The following is a 16,343-nucleotide window of genomic DNA, read 5'->3' as shown; positions in this document are numbered from 1 at the left end:
TACAGAGAGAGTCTGATACTGGAGCTGGATCTTGAAAAACGAGTGGGCCGGGTGTGAGGAAACTGAGGTATCCATGAATTAAAGAGAGCGTCAGGGTGGAGGTGTATTCCTGGCAATGGGAAAAGCGAAGCACAAAGTTCAAGGTGTGTTCGTGTGCCAGTAGTTCACAGTGACCACTGTGGTCACAGTGACCACAGCTCAAGTTCAGGATGAGAAATTATGGGCTATGAGCTTGGAGGAGCCAAGGTCTGTAAAGGCTATGCTGAGGAGTCTGAATTTTATTCTGTGAGCCTGCAACTTTCAAACATTTTTTGAAAACAGCAAAATCCTTTTTATCAATTGACTTTTTAAGTGCAGAATCCCCAAGTTGGTAGGGATTAAATGCAGAATCCTTTGTTTGAAGGGGAGGCCTCATGCCCAACTCTGCACCCCCCCCACACACACACACACGGCCCCTGAGAACCCAGAGCTTTGAGGGACAAGGTCTGAAAGTGCTGTGGTGGGGACGGGGACTCAGGAAGTATCTTACTGGGGCAGGCAGTGTGCCTCTCTGTTCAGGAAAGTGTCATAGTTCTAGATCTCTGGGGCCAGAGTGAAAGAAGGGGAAACCTCTATAAAACCTACATGTGCAGTTTTTACACAGAACCGTTCAGTGGGTCTAAGAATACGACAAAAGACTCTCCTGCTTGACTGTCAATACAGTCGTATTGAAATGGTGGGGCCCGTATCTGCTCTGGATCCCTAATGCTTGGAACTTGGCCTCGCTCTCACAGATGTGTGATAATTACATTACTTTTTGACTGAATGACCTTAAGAGGCAACAGAAAGGTGGTAGCTGTGCATCTGTTTCATTCCCTCCTAGGTTGGGTGTGTTACATCCTTTACTGTTTGGTTCCTGAATCACAGCCCTCCTGGACACAGTGAGTGTCTTGGTGTGAATGTAAGGGAAATCTGAATCCTATTTCTAGCTCTTTCTCTAACCTCTCCACTCCAGTTTATCCCCCTATGCAACGTGTAAGTGATTGCCTTTCATTTCTCAGAGACATGGAGAATTTATAAAATGTTACTTTTCAAAGCATTCTGAGTTCTTGGGAAGAAAGATGCTAGAACAATGAAATTTTTACTGGTTGACTGGCTGGAGTGAGAGGGATTAGGAAGAAGATGTTTATCTAAAGGCAGACGGAATCTGGCCGCCTTGGGGCAAGGGCCCAAGAGTAGCAGGCGGTTTTCTCACCACTCCTTCTGGCAGCCATCCTGCCTCTGCAAGCCATCGAGGCCTCACTGGGATGACAGGAATGGTGGGAAGTGGGGCGGGCATGGCTTTACTCCTTTCCCCTGCACCACTATGTTCTCCCTTCTTGCTAAGCTGTTGGCTAATGAGTTGAAAAGAGGAGACCATGTAGAGCCCAGCACTGCTGGATTTGACAAAACAATTAAATACCCAACCATAAATGAGGCCAAGTGGCATATGTGCCCAGTCCGCAGGCCGAGTTTTTGTTCTTTAAGCCCCTGTTTAATCAGTTTCATCTCAAAAACTTGAGCCATATTATAGACTCTTGCTGGCCTTTAGATTTCTTACTGTTCCTTTTAAGTATGTCATTCCTTATATTTGTTCCCCAATTTAGCAGACACTGGAATAAAGGGGATTAACACAAATTGGGTGCTGAGGTCACACTCCAAGTTACTAAATCAGAACCTACTGGCGTGGGTCCTGGGTGGCTGCATTCTAAATAGGCTCCGCAGGCAGTGCTGGTAACGCACTGGATTTGAGAACCACTGTCTTCTAGCCTTCTCCAGGCAACTAACAAATCGTTTCTTCCATGGGGGAATATCACTGGGATCCGTGTCCTTTCTGCCTCTTGATGGGACTGAAGCCCTAAAAATGATTAATCTAAAGGCTACACTCAATTACTTAACTGCAAAAATATAATATGCTAAAATATACACCCAGACTATATCTACTTTGATAATTTAAACAGAGGAGTGCCAACCCAGCAGTGATCTCTTCTGCAGGACCAGGCAGGAGTTTAATTACGAGCTGGTAGGTCATGCAGCTGCCAATAATCTGGAGGGTGATGACACCTCTGGCATGATGGATATCTAAATCTAGTCTTCAGCCACCACAGGAAATCCTCCAACTTCCCTCGATCTGGCAAGGAAAGAAGGCAGGTCCGGGTCTGACAGGTCCAGTGCCCCAAATGGGAAGGGGAAAGGAGCACAAAGTGAGGGCTCTGGTGAGTGCAGATTCCCGTCAGGAATCTGCCCCTGTGCCCCCAGCCCTCAGCGGGGGGCTACTGAGGTCAGGAACCACTGTGAGGTTCTCTACTGCCATCAAGACTGAACAGAACAGGGGCCCATGTCAGGCTCTGGGCACCGTAATACAACCTCATTTAATTAAAAGAAATTTCTGGTAATGAATTAAACAGACCTAAGGAAAAAAGGACACAGTGGCAATATATTCTCCTGGTACCCAGCACACAGAAGGGAAGGGAGGAAGAGCGGAAGGAGACATAAATAAAAGGGACTACTCACTGGGGCTTTTTTCTTCAGCAAGGTCACAGGCACAGAGCAGGTCAGAATCGACTGAGATGGGTTTCTGCTTAATCCAAAACTTAGTGCTGGCTTTCTGATTCGTAACTGGGTCTATCTCTACTTTGTCTCCAGAGATACCTGTAAGGCCAAGGGGAGGACAAGAAGTACAAGGTGTAAGTGATTTCAGTGTAATCATTTGACCTGTCTTATAAATCCTAAACTGCATGAACATGAGCTCTTTCAAGGGCTTTGGGGAATGCCATAGGCTTCTTAAGACAGATATAAGGAGACTCCAAATGGCACAGAGAAGTTGCACAGTCTGGTTTCCCGGGTGGGTGAGCTGGGGTTGGAGCGGGGGAGGGGGAACAATCAAAAACCATATAAAAAGGTATTAAGAAGCTTACCTCCTTAGATATAACACAGATACAATATAGAGTTTATCTACATATTGTTAATGAAATATAGTTACTATACGATAAGGTTCATTTAAACAATTTTGATCAGTGGTCTCTGTTTCGTTTTGTTTTGCTTTAGAAGATCTGGGTTGGACAGATAAAGCTGTAACATCACCTATGCCTAAATACCTAGGCTACCAATGAAAAGTTTCTGATCTGGAAAAATCTTGCACACTAAAAATAGGAAAAATCTCTCTCTCTTACTAAATAATTCTCTGACACTAAATAATTATCCATACTGTATTTAAAGGAAGTCACAGGAAGATCAAAGGATCCTTCACATTAAACATTCCAAGTTCAAGTCTTGGAGCCTGGCTTCAGGCTGTGGAGGTCACTGCTTCTCCACCGATGGAGAGACAGCACTGGTATGCACTTTATGTAACAAAGACTTTCTAACAGGAATCCAGAACATTAACTACAGGGACTTCAGGTTTCATTTTCAGAGCTTGGAAAGACATAACACACTGTGCAGTGACTGGGAGCAAAGGTATTAGGAGAACCAAGGTAACGCCAGGGATGGAGGGTGTCCTGGGATAACTGCAGAAACGCACAGCAATTGCTCTCTTGGTATCACCAAGCAGAAGGTGCCCAGCCTGACACAAAGGTTTTGCTAGATGCTCTCTTTTTCTTTTTACTGAAAATCGAGGAATCTGTTCATGAAGTGAAACAAAACCCTTCAATATCCTTCCGGAGTGGACCCCAGATGGAATCTCAAAAGTCATTAATTTTTAGGCCACAGTTTAAAGGTCAGGCTCAAAGTGAAAAAAAGCAAAACGAAGTAAAAATATAAGAAATAATTAAAACAATCAAGTGTTCATACTGAAACAGAAAAGACAACCAGAATTAACATATTTCATCCTACGGATCACACTTAGAAATTTTAAAATATAATGTGAGAAAACTTAGTAGGCCATAAGATAAGGCAGATAAAAGAAAAAGCTAAATTAAAAAACAAAAATCAAAAGAACACAATGACCACAGTCAAACCAAATTTAAAATTAAAAAAGAAAACAAACAAAATCCTAGTGATTAGTTCTGCCACACACTCCATTCATCTCTATTTTACTTTATGAATAAAGAAATCCCAAATAGCAGTCAGACAAAGGCAGGAGACTGGACAGACTACGGAAGAGTCTCGCCTGCTGTCTGAAGGAGACACCGCAGTTCAGTTGCTTAACCCTGGTCATTACCGTGTGGTCTTTGGAAAAGACGAACAATCGGTATTTTTTATTAATCGAACGCTGGAATTTGTCATTAGACATATTTCAGGAACACCGTATTTCAATTAGGCATAACGTCATAAGCCCAATTGACTCTGGACGTTCAGGTCTAGATGATTTCAGGAGGGCGAGAATGTATCAGGAGACCAATTTTATTACATTTCACTTAAAATAGATTACCCAGTTACACTCTTCCCTCCAATTTGGTCATTAAATGTTAAAGATCTGGACACTTCTATAGTTCCCTGAAAGAAGAAAAGTACTTACACCGTGGTTGTTGGTAGTGGTTTTTTTTTCCCTTCTGCTTCTTGTTTTGACATTTATAAAAGTTAAAACGAGCGGAGCAAAATAAATGTGCAGATCTCTTATGTGGAATAAACCCTGCCCCACATTCCTTTCTCAGAAAGGGAGGGGGAAAGATCATCATCAGAGAGACACGGTTTTAAAATTTTGTTCTACGGCCCTGCAACTCCTGAAGCCGTAGTCAGTCAATATTGTTAACGTAGCTTGTTAATTTGATAGGATTTGTCAGGTAACTCCACTGGAAAATTATATAAAACTGTTCCAGATGAAAAGATGATAGTGACATGAATTTAAGTGATAGAACAATAGTGGAATATAAACCAGAAATGACACCCAAAGTGGCTGCTGATTTATTGCCGTAGTGAGTTTGGTTCTGGGCTCCCATGTATATTAGTGCTACAAATCTGGGTCCATTTAGCAGAGGGATGCGCATACATACATCACCAGCTCCTGCTCCAAGCCAAGGTCACTCCCCATTGCATCAATCTTTTCAACAGAGCCTACTTCACAAAGCAGGACTCTTGTAACCATCTCAGATATAACAGACTCTCGTCCTCTTTCATCTTTCTTTTATCATGTAAAGTACACTTTAACTTCTATTATTTTTATCTGCAAATTGTTACTGTATAGTTCATCCATTATGGGCTGTATCTCTGCATCAATTGCCTAAGCTCTGCTCGGCCACAAGAACACTTTCCCGAAGACACCCTTTCCTGGGGTTATTGTGCAGTCACTGTTCACAGAGGGGAACCCCAAGCCTGCAGTTTGGGGATGAAGATGTGGGAGACGAGCGCACTCGATTCAAGACAGGCAGGCAGGCGGAACACCGTTTAAGAAAGTGGTGTGTTCCAAAAGAGAGATGCGTGTAAATCAGATTTTTTTCTGAATCAAATCACATTTTCCCAGTGACTTCTAGTTTCAGAGATACTTTATCTTCATTTTGGATTGATCTGTAATTGGCAGGAGCTCCCAACACTTTAGTTTTAAGTTTCTCTGCCCTGCAGGCTTTCAGTCAAGTAGTTAATGATCTGTAAAACACTCGCCTGCCTAGAGGAGTCACTATTTAAAGAAACCTGTAGGGGAATCTTTCCTGACGGGAAAAATCCTTTTGTACATTAAATAACCTCACCCTACTCGAGATACGTGAGTCCGGCTTCTTAAAGCAGGGCACACGTCCCCACAGGACCCTATTTGCTCTTGCTGGACAAGTGGCAGCCCACTGCTGGAGCCCATTTTCCTGAGCACACCCAGACCCCACTACTGTTGAAGACAGAGTCTGTGGAATCCAGCCGGGAAGCAAACAGGAGGAGGCAGCCTGGTGGAGAGGAAACCAGTTTGGAGGCTGGTACTACAGGCCAGGTCAGGGGCAAAGAGTGGTGAAGCATTAACTGGCACCAACTATGTGCCAGAAAGGTTAGAAATCCTTTGTGTGCATTGATTCAAATCTCACAACAACCTTATGAAGTTGGTTACTATGTTTTTCCCTATTTTATAGATGAGGAACCTGAAACACAGGGAGGTTAAGTACTTGCCCAAGTTTACACAGCTACAAGGTGGCAAGGCTGGAATTTTCAGAAAGCCAGGTAATCTGGTTCCAGAATCTGTCCCCTCAGCCACTGCACTATTCTGCAGGAACCGTGTGAGGTGTTTTACATAACATACGCTAGGAGAGATGATGGTACTTGTCTAAGGCTGGGGATACTGATTGATTGATTGATTGATTTGGCTGCGTTGGGTCTTCGTTGCTGCGAAGGGCTGTGGGCTTTCTCTAGTTGCAGTGAGCAGGGGCTACTCTTTGTTGCAGTGCGTGGGCTTCTCACTGCGGTGGCTTCTCTTGTTGTAGAGCTCGGGCTCTAGGCGTGCGGGCTCAGCAGTTGGGGCTTGCAGGCTCTAGAGCACAGGCTCAGTAGTTGTGGCGCACGGGCTTAGATGCTCTGTGGCACGTGGGATCTTCCCTGACCAGGGCTCGAACCTGTGTCCCCTGCACTGGCAGGTGGATTCTTAACCACTGTGCCACCAGGGAAGCCCAAGGCTGGGGAGCTTTTAAGTGGGAAAGCCGTGTTCATACCCAGAGCCATCTGGTTCCCAAGTATGATACTTTCTATTGCTCTGCATGGCCCCATTCAGCTAAGTCAAGAAGATGTGATAAGAAATTCTGCCCACCTAGTCTTTAGCTTCCTCTCTCAATTTTCACCAAGGAACAAATAATATTCAAATGTGCCAATAAATGTACACCTATTTTTGTTCATACATGGCAAACTGGAGCATGGAATCCTATCAATATTCTTCTGTTTGACCACTGAGCATGGTTCTGAAAAGTTTTTGTGTAAAGTCACTGAAGGAAAGGCAGAGGCACTCCGTAAAGTGCCATTTATGCACTATTTTAAAGTAATTCAAATTATAAACATACGTCCAAGAAAACAAGGGAAGCTGGCTTTTGTTAAGTTTACATTTCTCCAACTTAAATGGCCAACAAGAGTTAATACAACCATGTCAGAATACAATACAACCATGAAAAATTATGTATAAGAAAAGCTCTGACTTGGAAAAATTCTTATGACTCTAGATGAAAAGTATTTATAGAAAAGAGATCAGGGGCTTCCCTGGTGGCGCAGTGGTTGAGAGTCCGCCTGCCGATGCAGGGGACGAGGGTTTGTGCCCTGGTCCAGGAAGATCCCACATGCCACGGAGCGGCTGGGCCCGTGAGCCATGGCCACTGGGGCTGTGCGTCCGGAGCCTGTGCTCCGCAGTGGGAGAGGCCACAACAGTGAGAGGCCCACGTACCGCCCCCCAAAAATAAATAAATAAATAAAGAGATCAAAAGGCTATGCTTCATATTGGTAAGAGTGATCAAGTCAACTCTGGCCAGTGGGATTACATCCTTTTCTTTTCTATATTTTTCCAAAGTAGAAATTTCACCAAAAATAAAAACAAACATCATTTTAAAAGTTGACTTTGTTTGTTTCTACTTCAGAATCCAGTACTCTTTCCCAATTTTTATTTTACTTATTTATTTATTTTTGGCAATGCCATGCAGCTGCGGGATCTTAGTTCCCCGACCAGGGGTTGAACCCACGTCCTTGGCAGTGAAAGTGTGGAGTCCTAACCACTGGACCACCAGGGAGTTCCCTCCCGATTTTTAAAACGTGAGGAAGTGAGTATGTTAAATTCTGTAACTGGTAATCATGAGAAGTGATCCTAAACTGAAGACTACTTCCACCTAGCAGTTCTCCAGTCCCTGAGGGGCTGGGCTGCTGGGAAGGGCTCCCAGGAGCTGCATTATGCCCAACCCGGTGCCACTCTGACAAATGGTCCCAGGGAGGCTCCACCCCAGCAGCCCAGCTGGTGAGGAGGAGGAGAGGATGGGGGCTGGCCTGAAGCGGCCAGAGTCAGCCCCTTCCCTCGGAAACAAGGAGGCCATTTGTCTCCTTTACCAGCTCTCCTCCCCAACCCACTTATCCAAAGCCATCCGTCATGACCTTTTCATGTTCCCACTTCTGACAGCTTCCAGATACAGTGAGTCAAACTTCACTGGAAGCAAACTATCACACCAACTGTCAAAGGCAGAAAACACTGCCTGATTGCTGTCCTACATCAACGCCAGCATATAAATCCTTCCTTAACAAGACAGCTCAAAATAAACAAAAATGCAACTATAATGTATATACAACTCTCTGGGGAGACTATTTGTCCAATGCTTTAGAGTTATCACAAGGAGACCCCTGTCTGTTTTAGCTAACCAAAAGATTTCCATAAGAGGAAATGAGCCCTGTATATCATCTTCTGCTAACACAGACTGGGTACCTACTTTGGGCAGCCCCTGAGCTGAGTCCTTTTGTTTGTAGCAACTTATTGAGAGCTCACCACATCTCTACCAGGAAGGCAGTAGCAGCCCACTTTACATTTAAAGGCAGTAGTGCAGAGAGGTTAGGAATAGGGGACTTTGGAGTCACAGAGTCCTGAGTTTGGGTATCAGCTTCCCTACTTCCTAACTATGTGACTTTGGGAAAGTTGCTATAAATAGATGGTGATGATAATGGGCTTGTTATGAGGATTAAGTGAAGTAAGACTTGTAAAAGTGCTTGGAATAGTGCTTAATCCATAGCTAGTGACATATACGACTACTTCTCATGACTATTGTTACCCGGAGTCAGGCACTGGGCTAAGGGATGTGATACAGACCCAGTGACGAGGGTCAGGACAGGGGAGTGAGCTCAGAGAGCCCTGGGAGGGATAGGAATAAGGGACCTGCCCGGCGCTACTCTGGGGTGCGGGTGGGAGGCGATTCTCTCTGGGACTGGCTCTATACCCCAGTACTGGAAGCACCAGGATCCAGAACAGCTGTCCACCTGGGAAGACCAAAGCCCTCATCCCCACGAATCCTTGCAATAACCTCCCATCACCAAGAGGGCAAACCTCTTCCCAGCAACCTCCGAGAGTTCAATTCAACATCAGGAAGAACATTCTCACATCTGGAAGTTGTGGAAACATTTGTGCTAGGGAACCCCTGCCCTATAAGGTCTCCAAGTCATGAATCTGGAGATCTTGATCTCACTGGTATTATCCTGGGCAAAGTTACTTCTCCCTCAGTGAGCCTGAGCTTTTTCCTTTGTAAAATGAGGAAACAACAGTACCATCTCCTAGGGTGTCATGAAGGTAGGATGGCCTAAGCATGTACAAAAGAGCAGAGTGCCTGGCACATAATAAAGGCTCAATTATTATCAAAATTATTATTAAAAATGACCTCAGAAAGGTGAAATGACGTACCTGACCAGGGTGAATCAAGTTAGGAAACGGCAAAGCTGGGGTTGAAGCCCAGGTCTACGGGACTAAGTCCAGTCCGTGTGTGTTCCGACACGTCAGCTGTTTCCTATATGCTTGACTCTTAGAAGGCACAGCTGCCCCACAAGGCACACTTAAAATACCCTTCTAGTAAGCTGAAACACCAGTTTGGCAAAAATTAGGGCATTTAACATTCCATGCCTCAGTGTATTTCCTGAGTTATTGCTTATTTGCTTGGACATCATGAGCTGTGGTTCATTCATCAATTTCCTACAACTGTGAATCCAAGACTACAAAAGCCCCACTGCTGTTAAATCCTGGAGTAGCTTTTTATACAGTTCTACAGTCCTCTTGTCTTCAGGTTATCTAGAGCCTATGAAAGCCTGGAAAAGCCCCTGGGGAGTGTCACTGAACAACTCTTAGCCAGAGTGGATTTTGCTGAATTTATACAGCCAATCAATAGCATCTACAGAGCAGGCAGGGAAGTCTTTGATACTTCTCTGAATTTACCCACAGGATCAGACACAAAGGCTGTTTGGGCTTAATGAGAGATCACCTAGTCTGGGGCTTTCATTTCCCATATGAAGAAATTGAGGCTCAGGGCGGGGATATGACTTGTCTGATGTCACCCATTAATGACAGAGCTATAACCATAATTCACATCCCATACTACCAAGCTAGGGCTTAAAAAGACCCACTTTGTCTCACTATGCATTATGTTTACAGTGATCAAATGCATGACAGTATAGGGGCTTGCCTGGTGGCGCAGTGGTTAAGAATCCGCCTGCCAGGGCTTCCCTGGTGGTGCAGTGGTTGAGAGTCCGCCTGCCGATGCAGGGGACACGGGTTCGTGCCCCGGTCTGGGAAGATCCCACGTGCCATGGAGCGGCTGGGCCCGTGAGCCATGGCGACTGAGCCTGCATGTCTGGAGCCAGTGCTCTGCAACGGGAGAGGCCACAACAGTGAGAGGTCCAGGTACCGCCAAAAAAAAAAAAAGAATCCGCCTGCCAGTGCAGGGGACACGGGTTCGAGCCCTGGTCCAGGAAGATCTCACATGCCACGGAGCAACAAAGACCGTGCGCCACAAACACAGCAGTGATGCTGTGTTTCCTAAGAGAATTTATAATATCACTTGCAGAATGAGGAAAAACCTGATCGTCCCTATGCCCAGGCCCCAGTACATTGTCAGAGCTCAAGTGCCAAGGATGAGGAAGTGGTAAAAAGAATACGGAACCTTGGCAAACTCTCACGTATCCGATTCCCACTAATTCCATTATGCCAGTGGTTCTCAACTTTTTCCGATTCTTAATTCTTTCTCAGCCATCTGAGGAGCCTGACACATTGTCACTAGGAACTGTGGATTACTGAACAGGAATTCTCAAAAGGGTAGATCTGGGAGCAGAGAGGAAAGTATACAGTTAGAAAAAGCCTCTCGAGTTTCCGACATGCCCTGTCAGGGGATTTTCCCTTGACTTGATCACTGCCTTAAGCATTAATGTGGTAAAGGAATTTTCGGGAGGCAGTCTTGATAGTATCTGTCCCGCTACCTCATAAATTCATTAGGATTTGATAAACTCTATTCCAAATTTTGGTTCAGAAAATGTTGTCACAATAGGGAGAGAACAATAATTTAATACTAGAATTTATTGCTAGTTTATTACTATTAACACTAGAATGCTGGGACTTCCCTGGTGGTCCAGTGGTTAAGAATCTGCCTTCCAATGCAGGGGACGCAGATCCCTGGTTGGGGAATCAAGATCCCACATGTTGTGAGGCAACTAAGCCCATATGCCACAACTAGAGAGCCTGCATGCCACAACTGGAGAGCCCATCTGCCGCAACTACAGAACCCACACGCTCTGGAGCCTGCACGCCACAACTACAGAGCCCATGTGCTCTGGGGCCCATGCACCACAACCAGAGAGAGAAAACCCGTACGCCACAACTAGAGAGAAGCCTGTGCACCACAACGAAAGACTCTGCGTGCTGCAACTAAGACCCGACCCAGCCATAAATAAATAAATAAATAAATAAATAAATAAATAAATAAATATTTAAAAAAATACTAGAATGCTAGAATTTGCATTCTCAAATTACTCAAGGACCCAGGGATCCTGGAGTTAAACATGATGCAAGTCTCCTCATGAACATTTTAGTGCCTTTGAATGGAGAAGGGTATCTCCTTAGTATTCAATATGAAATGGAAAAGTGGAAGGAAGATCCCTCCATTTCTTAAGAACATGAATTTCCAGATTACGTAATTACTTGAACTATACTCCATAGGTATCCCATTGGAAAATAACAGGGGCAAATATTTTATTCATACAACCACATGAACTACTTTCAGCTTCAGAGTGAGCTTGAGGAGTAATAAAGTCCAGGCCACAGCTGTTGCTTCCACTCACGTAGTTTTGTGTTGTAATGTGTTTCTTAAGTTTGCATAGTACATATCAAAAAATAATACTGTGATCAGGTCTTCTCTGAGTGCTGGCTTGTAGGTACTGACTGGAGGGTTAAATAATAACTGCAATAGGATAAACCAGGAAAGACAACAGATGGCGAACACGCTGCCTCTCATCATGCTCAGGCCCAAGGCAGACATTTCTAATCAATCCCAGAGTTTGTGTTGCCCTCAGATGCAGCTTGAGATGCTACCTCAGCACAGTGCTCTGGGCAGCCATTACAGACGTGGAGTTGTTTATGAGATGAAATCTCTTCGCTTTCTCTAAGGTATGTGCTACTGTGCTTGATGCTTTTGTTAAAGAACTACTGTGATCGCGAGTGTTGTGATTCCGCATATGGACTGTTTTATGAAGAGATAATGGAGGTAACCACGGGAACTTCTGGTAGAGGTTGTTCTATACGACGATCTTTCTCTGTAAACCCTATACAGAATTATGTTAGATTATATATGCAGTAATGACACAGATGGGGTTCATGGTATACTATGTATTCCGTAACACATTCCTTTGGTGACACAGGGGTGGGCAATATCGACAAAGGATAAGGCGAAGGAGTCAAGTTAGCACAAGTGGCACAACTATCAAAACATTCCTCAGCCTGAGACCCTGTGCTGGGAAAACCAGGCTGACCTGCCCAATAAGTAAAGACAAGCGTTGGACAAAGAGATAAGGGGTCAGAAAGTCCTTTGAATACTGTGAGGTTGCATTTCCCAAACCCCACAATTAAGGAGAGATTCTGAGCCAGCAGGTCTGGTATGAGGCCAGGGAGTTGGTGAGTCTGATACACGGTCATGGTAGGAACCACTGCCTTAAGGTACCATATAAATGAGAGGTATGCTGTGGTCATGTCTTGACCTTCTCTGCCTTGAGTCTTATATGGGTTTATGGGCAGCCCCTTGGCTGGTGTGTTGTAATTCAGTTTCCGTCAGCCAGCCAACAAGAACTTATTGATAGTATACTATGGGCTTCTTAGATCATGGCTGGCATTCACCATCTGACCCTTTTAGATTCAATTTCCCCAAACCTACTTCAACCTGCCAGCCTTGGCATGTTTGGGTAACACCCGTGTCTTAGTGCCTGATCCTATGGTCAAGCATACAGGAGTTTAAGTTAATGGAAAAAAATCTCAACCTGGTGTAAGCTCATACAAGGTCTACACTTAAAGGGCACCTGTACTTTTACGCCCAACATGGAAGGGAAGCAGACAAGATGAAATAGTCCAAAAATATTTTGGGGAAATACAGGAATGATGGCTTTGTTTGGTGAGTTTTCCAGGTTGACAGAGCACGGATGGCAAATAGATTTCAACTTAAGAACGAACCAACGCCAACTGATTGGTAGGGGCTGCTTATAAGGCTGTGTTGGATGGGACTTCCCTGGTGGTCCAGTTGTTAAGACTCCATGCTTCCAATGCAGGGGGTGCGGGTTCGATCCCTGGTCGGGGAACTAAGATCCAACGTGCCACGTGGTGAAGAAAAAAAAAAGGCTGTGTTGGAAATGATTCTGAGGTCAGGTCTGGGCCCAGAGGGAAGAAGTGCAGTGACTGATTAACAATGTGAATGGAGGATGGACTAGGAGCACACGTGCTACACTGACGCTGACCTCCAGATGCTAGGATAGGGAGAAGAGTGAGGGATGGGCAGAATTTTTGGAACTGGCCAACTAGAAGTAATCACTTCCTTGGCGAAGGGACGTTATTAATGACTGAGGCATCTGTCATGTGACGGACTGGATTTAGTGTATAGGACTGAGTTTCAGTCCCAGTTCTGCTACTGGGACTGGATATCCTACTGTATATCTGATGGCTGACAGGGAGGGAAAGAGAGTTAGTACTTATTAAGTAACAGCTATGTGCCAGGAAGCACTAAGTGCTTTATATACATCGCATGATTTCATTAGCTCCTCCGAGCTTCAGTTTTGTCATGAAATGGGAATAACATCGTCAGTGTGCTGTGTCAATTAAATATGGTAATGGGATGAAATTTCATTGTATACCGTACATTGTCATATTGATAGAAATACAGAGTATTAGTGCAATGACGATCCGCATTCAAGGCATGATCTAGTAGTTAGCCACAGGCCTCAGCCTCAGACAGTCTTGGATCCCAGCCTCATTACTTACTAGATTTTCCCTGTACCCCAGTCTCCTCAAATAAAAAATGGAGATAATATCAGTACAATCTAATAAAGTACCTTGATTACAGGAGACAACTCATGTAAGAGAGTGATCAGCAGAGTGCTTGGCACATAGCAAGCATTTGATAAACAATAACTGCTTTAAAAAATTATAATTCCTCCTGTTAATATTATTTTAAAAGATCAGATCTTTGTCCCAGATTTCATTAATGGACTCCAATAAAGTTTTTCATTCATATAAAAGTCTGGTGGACCATTCTCCGCAGGAGTGAGAAATCTTAGCATATGCTGTCATTTGCCAAGCAGGATTGGCCATTTTTAGAAAGCAGCAAGGCTTACCTGTCTGTTTCCGTTGATGACAGAGAAGTGTCCAGAATGATGGTGATTTCTGGCTTGGTGGGTAACTTTACTAAATGGGTAGCATTTCCCTCAAGGACAGACTGAGTGGCACAGAGTAGAGGATTAAAATGGTCTGTCCCCACGTGCAGCTTGTGTGAGGAGTACTGCATCACATCAGAAAGTAAACCTGGGGGCTTCCCTGGTGGCGCAGTGGTTAAGAATCTGCCTGCCAATGCAGGGGACACGGGTTTGAGTCCTGGTCTGGGAAGATCCCACATGCCGCGGAGCAACTAAGCCCGTGAGCCACAACTACTGAGCCTGCGCATCTGGAGCCTGTGCTCCACAACGGGAGAGGCCGTGACAGTGAGAGGCCCGTGCACTGCGATGAAGAGTGGCCCCCGCTCGCCGCAACTGGAGAAAGCCCCCACACAGAAACGAAGACCCAACACAGCCAAAAATGAAGAAAAAAAAGTAAACCTAAAACGTTGGGTGAGAGATGGGGAGCGGTTTGAGTGGAGAACTGAAGCTGCTGCACGTGCTGCTTAGGCTGCCCCCTAGAGTGAACGCACTGCCATTTGGATGGGGTGTGCTTGTGCCTGAGTTTCTGTCCTTTCTGCCTGTGACTGGAGATGGGCATGATGTAGGATATGCTGCTTGACAACCAGTAAGATATGATATATCCGGATGGGCAGTAACACACTACTTCATTCATTTCTCTTTTTAATATGGTGAAGAGAAAAGGCTTTTAAAAAAGAAAAAAGCTCCCTTCCACAGAAAAGCCATATATGATCACTGTAAAAATCCCAGGAAAAAAAGAAAAAAAATCACTTGTAACTTTACCACCCATTGATAACTACTGTTAGCATTTTGATATATTTCCTTGGAGGAATTTAAAAATATATATATATATTTATGTATACATGTGTTGGCATATATGTGTTTATGTACATATATTCATATTTGCATAGTTGCAAATCATACTGTGAATGTTATTTTTTCTATTTTTTTTACATCTTTATTGGAGTATAATTGCTTTACAATGGTGTGTTAGTTTCTGCTTTATAACAAAGTGAATCAGTTTCACATATACATATGTTCCCATATCTCTTCCCTCTTGCGTCTCCCTCCCTCCCACCCTCCCTATCCCACCCCTCTAGGTAGTCACAAAGCACCGTATTTTTTCTATTTTAACACATTGATACATTCCCATTTCAATAAAAATTTTGAGAGGGCTTCCTCTCAAAGGTTTTATAATATTTCTGTATATGGCTGTACCACAGTATACTTAAAACACATTGCTTATCACTGGATTATTCAGTTAACAATTTGTTATTAAAAGAAATGGTGAGACAAAAAAAAAAAAGTTTGGTGGAAAATTGATGTAATTTTGGGTCTTGCAAATCAAAGTTTGAGTCTCTTATCCCCTGACTTTCCCAGAAACAAACAGCAGACAGTAAAACTGGGACACTGGCCCCTACTCCCCAGTCAGGAGGCAGGCTGCTACGACGGCACCGCAGAGCTTGGGGATGCCGAGTCTCAGCTCTGCGATCTCGTGTACCACTAACTCAGAGTGGACGGGTGGTGTTTTGTGGAATCAGCAGTGCTGCTGGGTAAATGCCGCACACAGACACTTACCACTGAGAAGAACTTGCCACAGGGGGCAAGTGGAATCTCTGCTCTGACTGACACAGGATGGATGAGCAGAGGAGACCATCCATCAGTGTCAGGAAAGATCTGAGGCACCCGGCTAGTCAGTTGAAATAAAATAAATTATTTACTGATCTCAGAATCCAGCTGCTCACTTGAATGCTCCTAAAGAACGTTGGCTGCCCTGAACTTCGCAGTAGATGATGCTTCAGAAAGGAAGAATTTCTGGACTACTGTGTGCAGCCTTTTGTTGTTGTTGTGAGAATGAAAAGGGTGTTATCCTCTGCTTTCCAAGAAGGAAGTAAGGGTCCTAATACATACCTGAGCTCATCTACATGGGAATAGGAAATGAACTTATTTATTCACTGCACGATATAGTACTCGTGGGCACAGTTTATCCGACTGTCACAAAATTACTTAGGACTAATTCATGAAGTTTTTGCTTGTAACGGTAAAGACTGAATTTA

At 44.3% G+C, this 16,343-nt stretch overlaps 1 protein-coding gene across 9 annotated transcripts in view; it reads right to left on the bottom strand.

The window, feature by feature from the left end:
* The window catches only part of MAPKAP1 (MAPK associated protein 1), a 229,547-nt gene that overhangs the window by 24,582 nt on the left and 188,622 nt on the right, over window positions 1-16,343 (bottom strand). For all 9 annotated transcript variants that reach the window (XM_082617690.1, XM_082617693.1, XM_082617692.1 and 6 more), the window contains one exon: window positions 2,533-2,670. In XM_082617690.1, coding sequence (XP_082473816.1) covers window positions 2,533-2,670 — 138 coding nt within the window. The remainder of the gene's footprint in view (window positions 1-2,532; window positions 2,671-16,343) is intronic.

The sequence above is a fragment of the Mesoplodon mirus genome (genome assembly GCF_964341445.2).
Source record: "Mesoplodon mirus genome assembly, chromosome: 1".
NCBI lineage: Eukaryota > Metazoa > Chordata > Mammalia > Artiodactyla > Ziphiidae > Mesoplodon > Mesoplodon mirus.
Note: the sequence above shows the minus strand (reverse complement) of the source record. Positions and strands in the feature narration are given on the sequence as shown.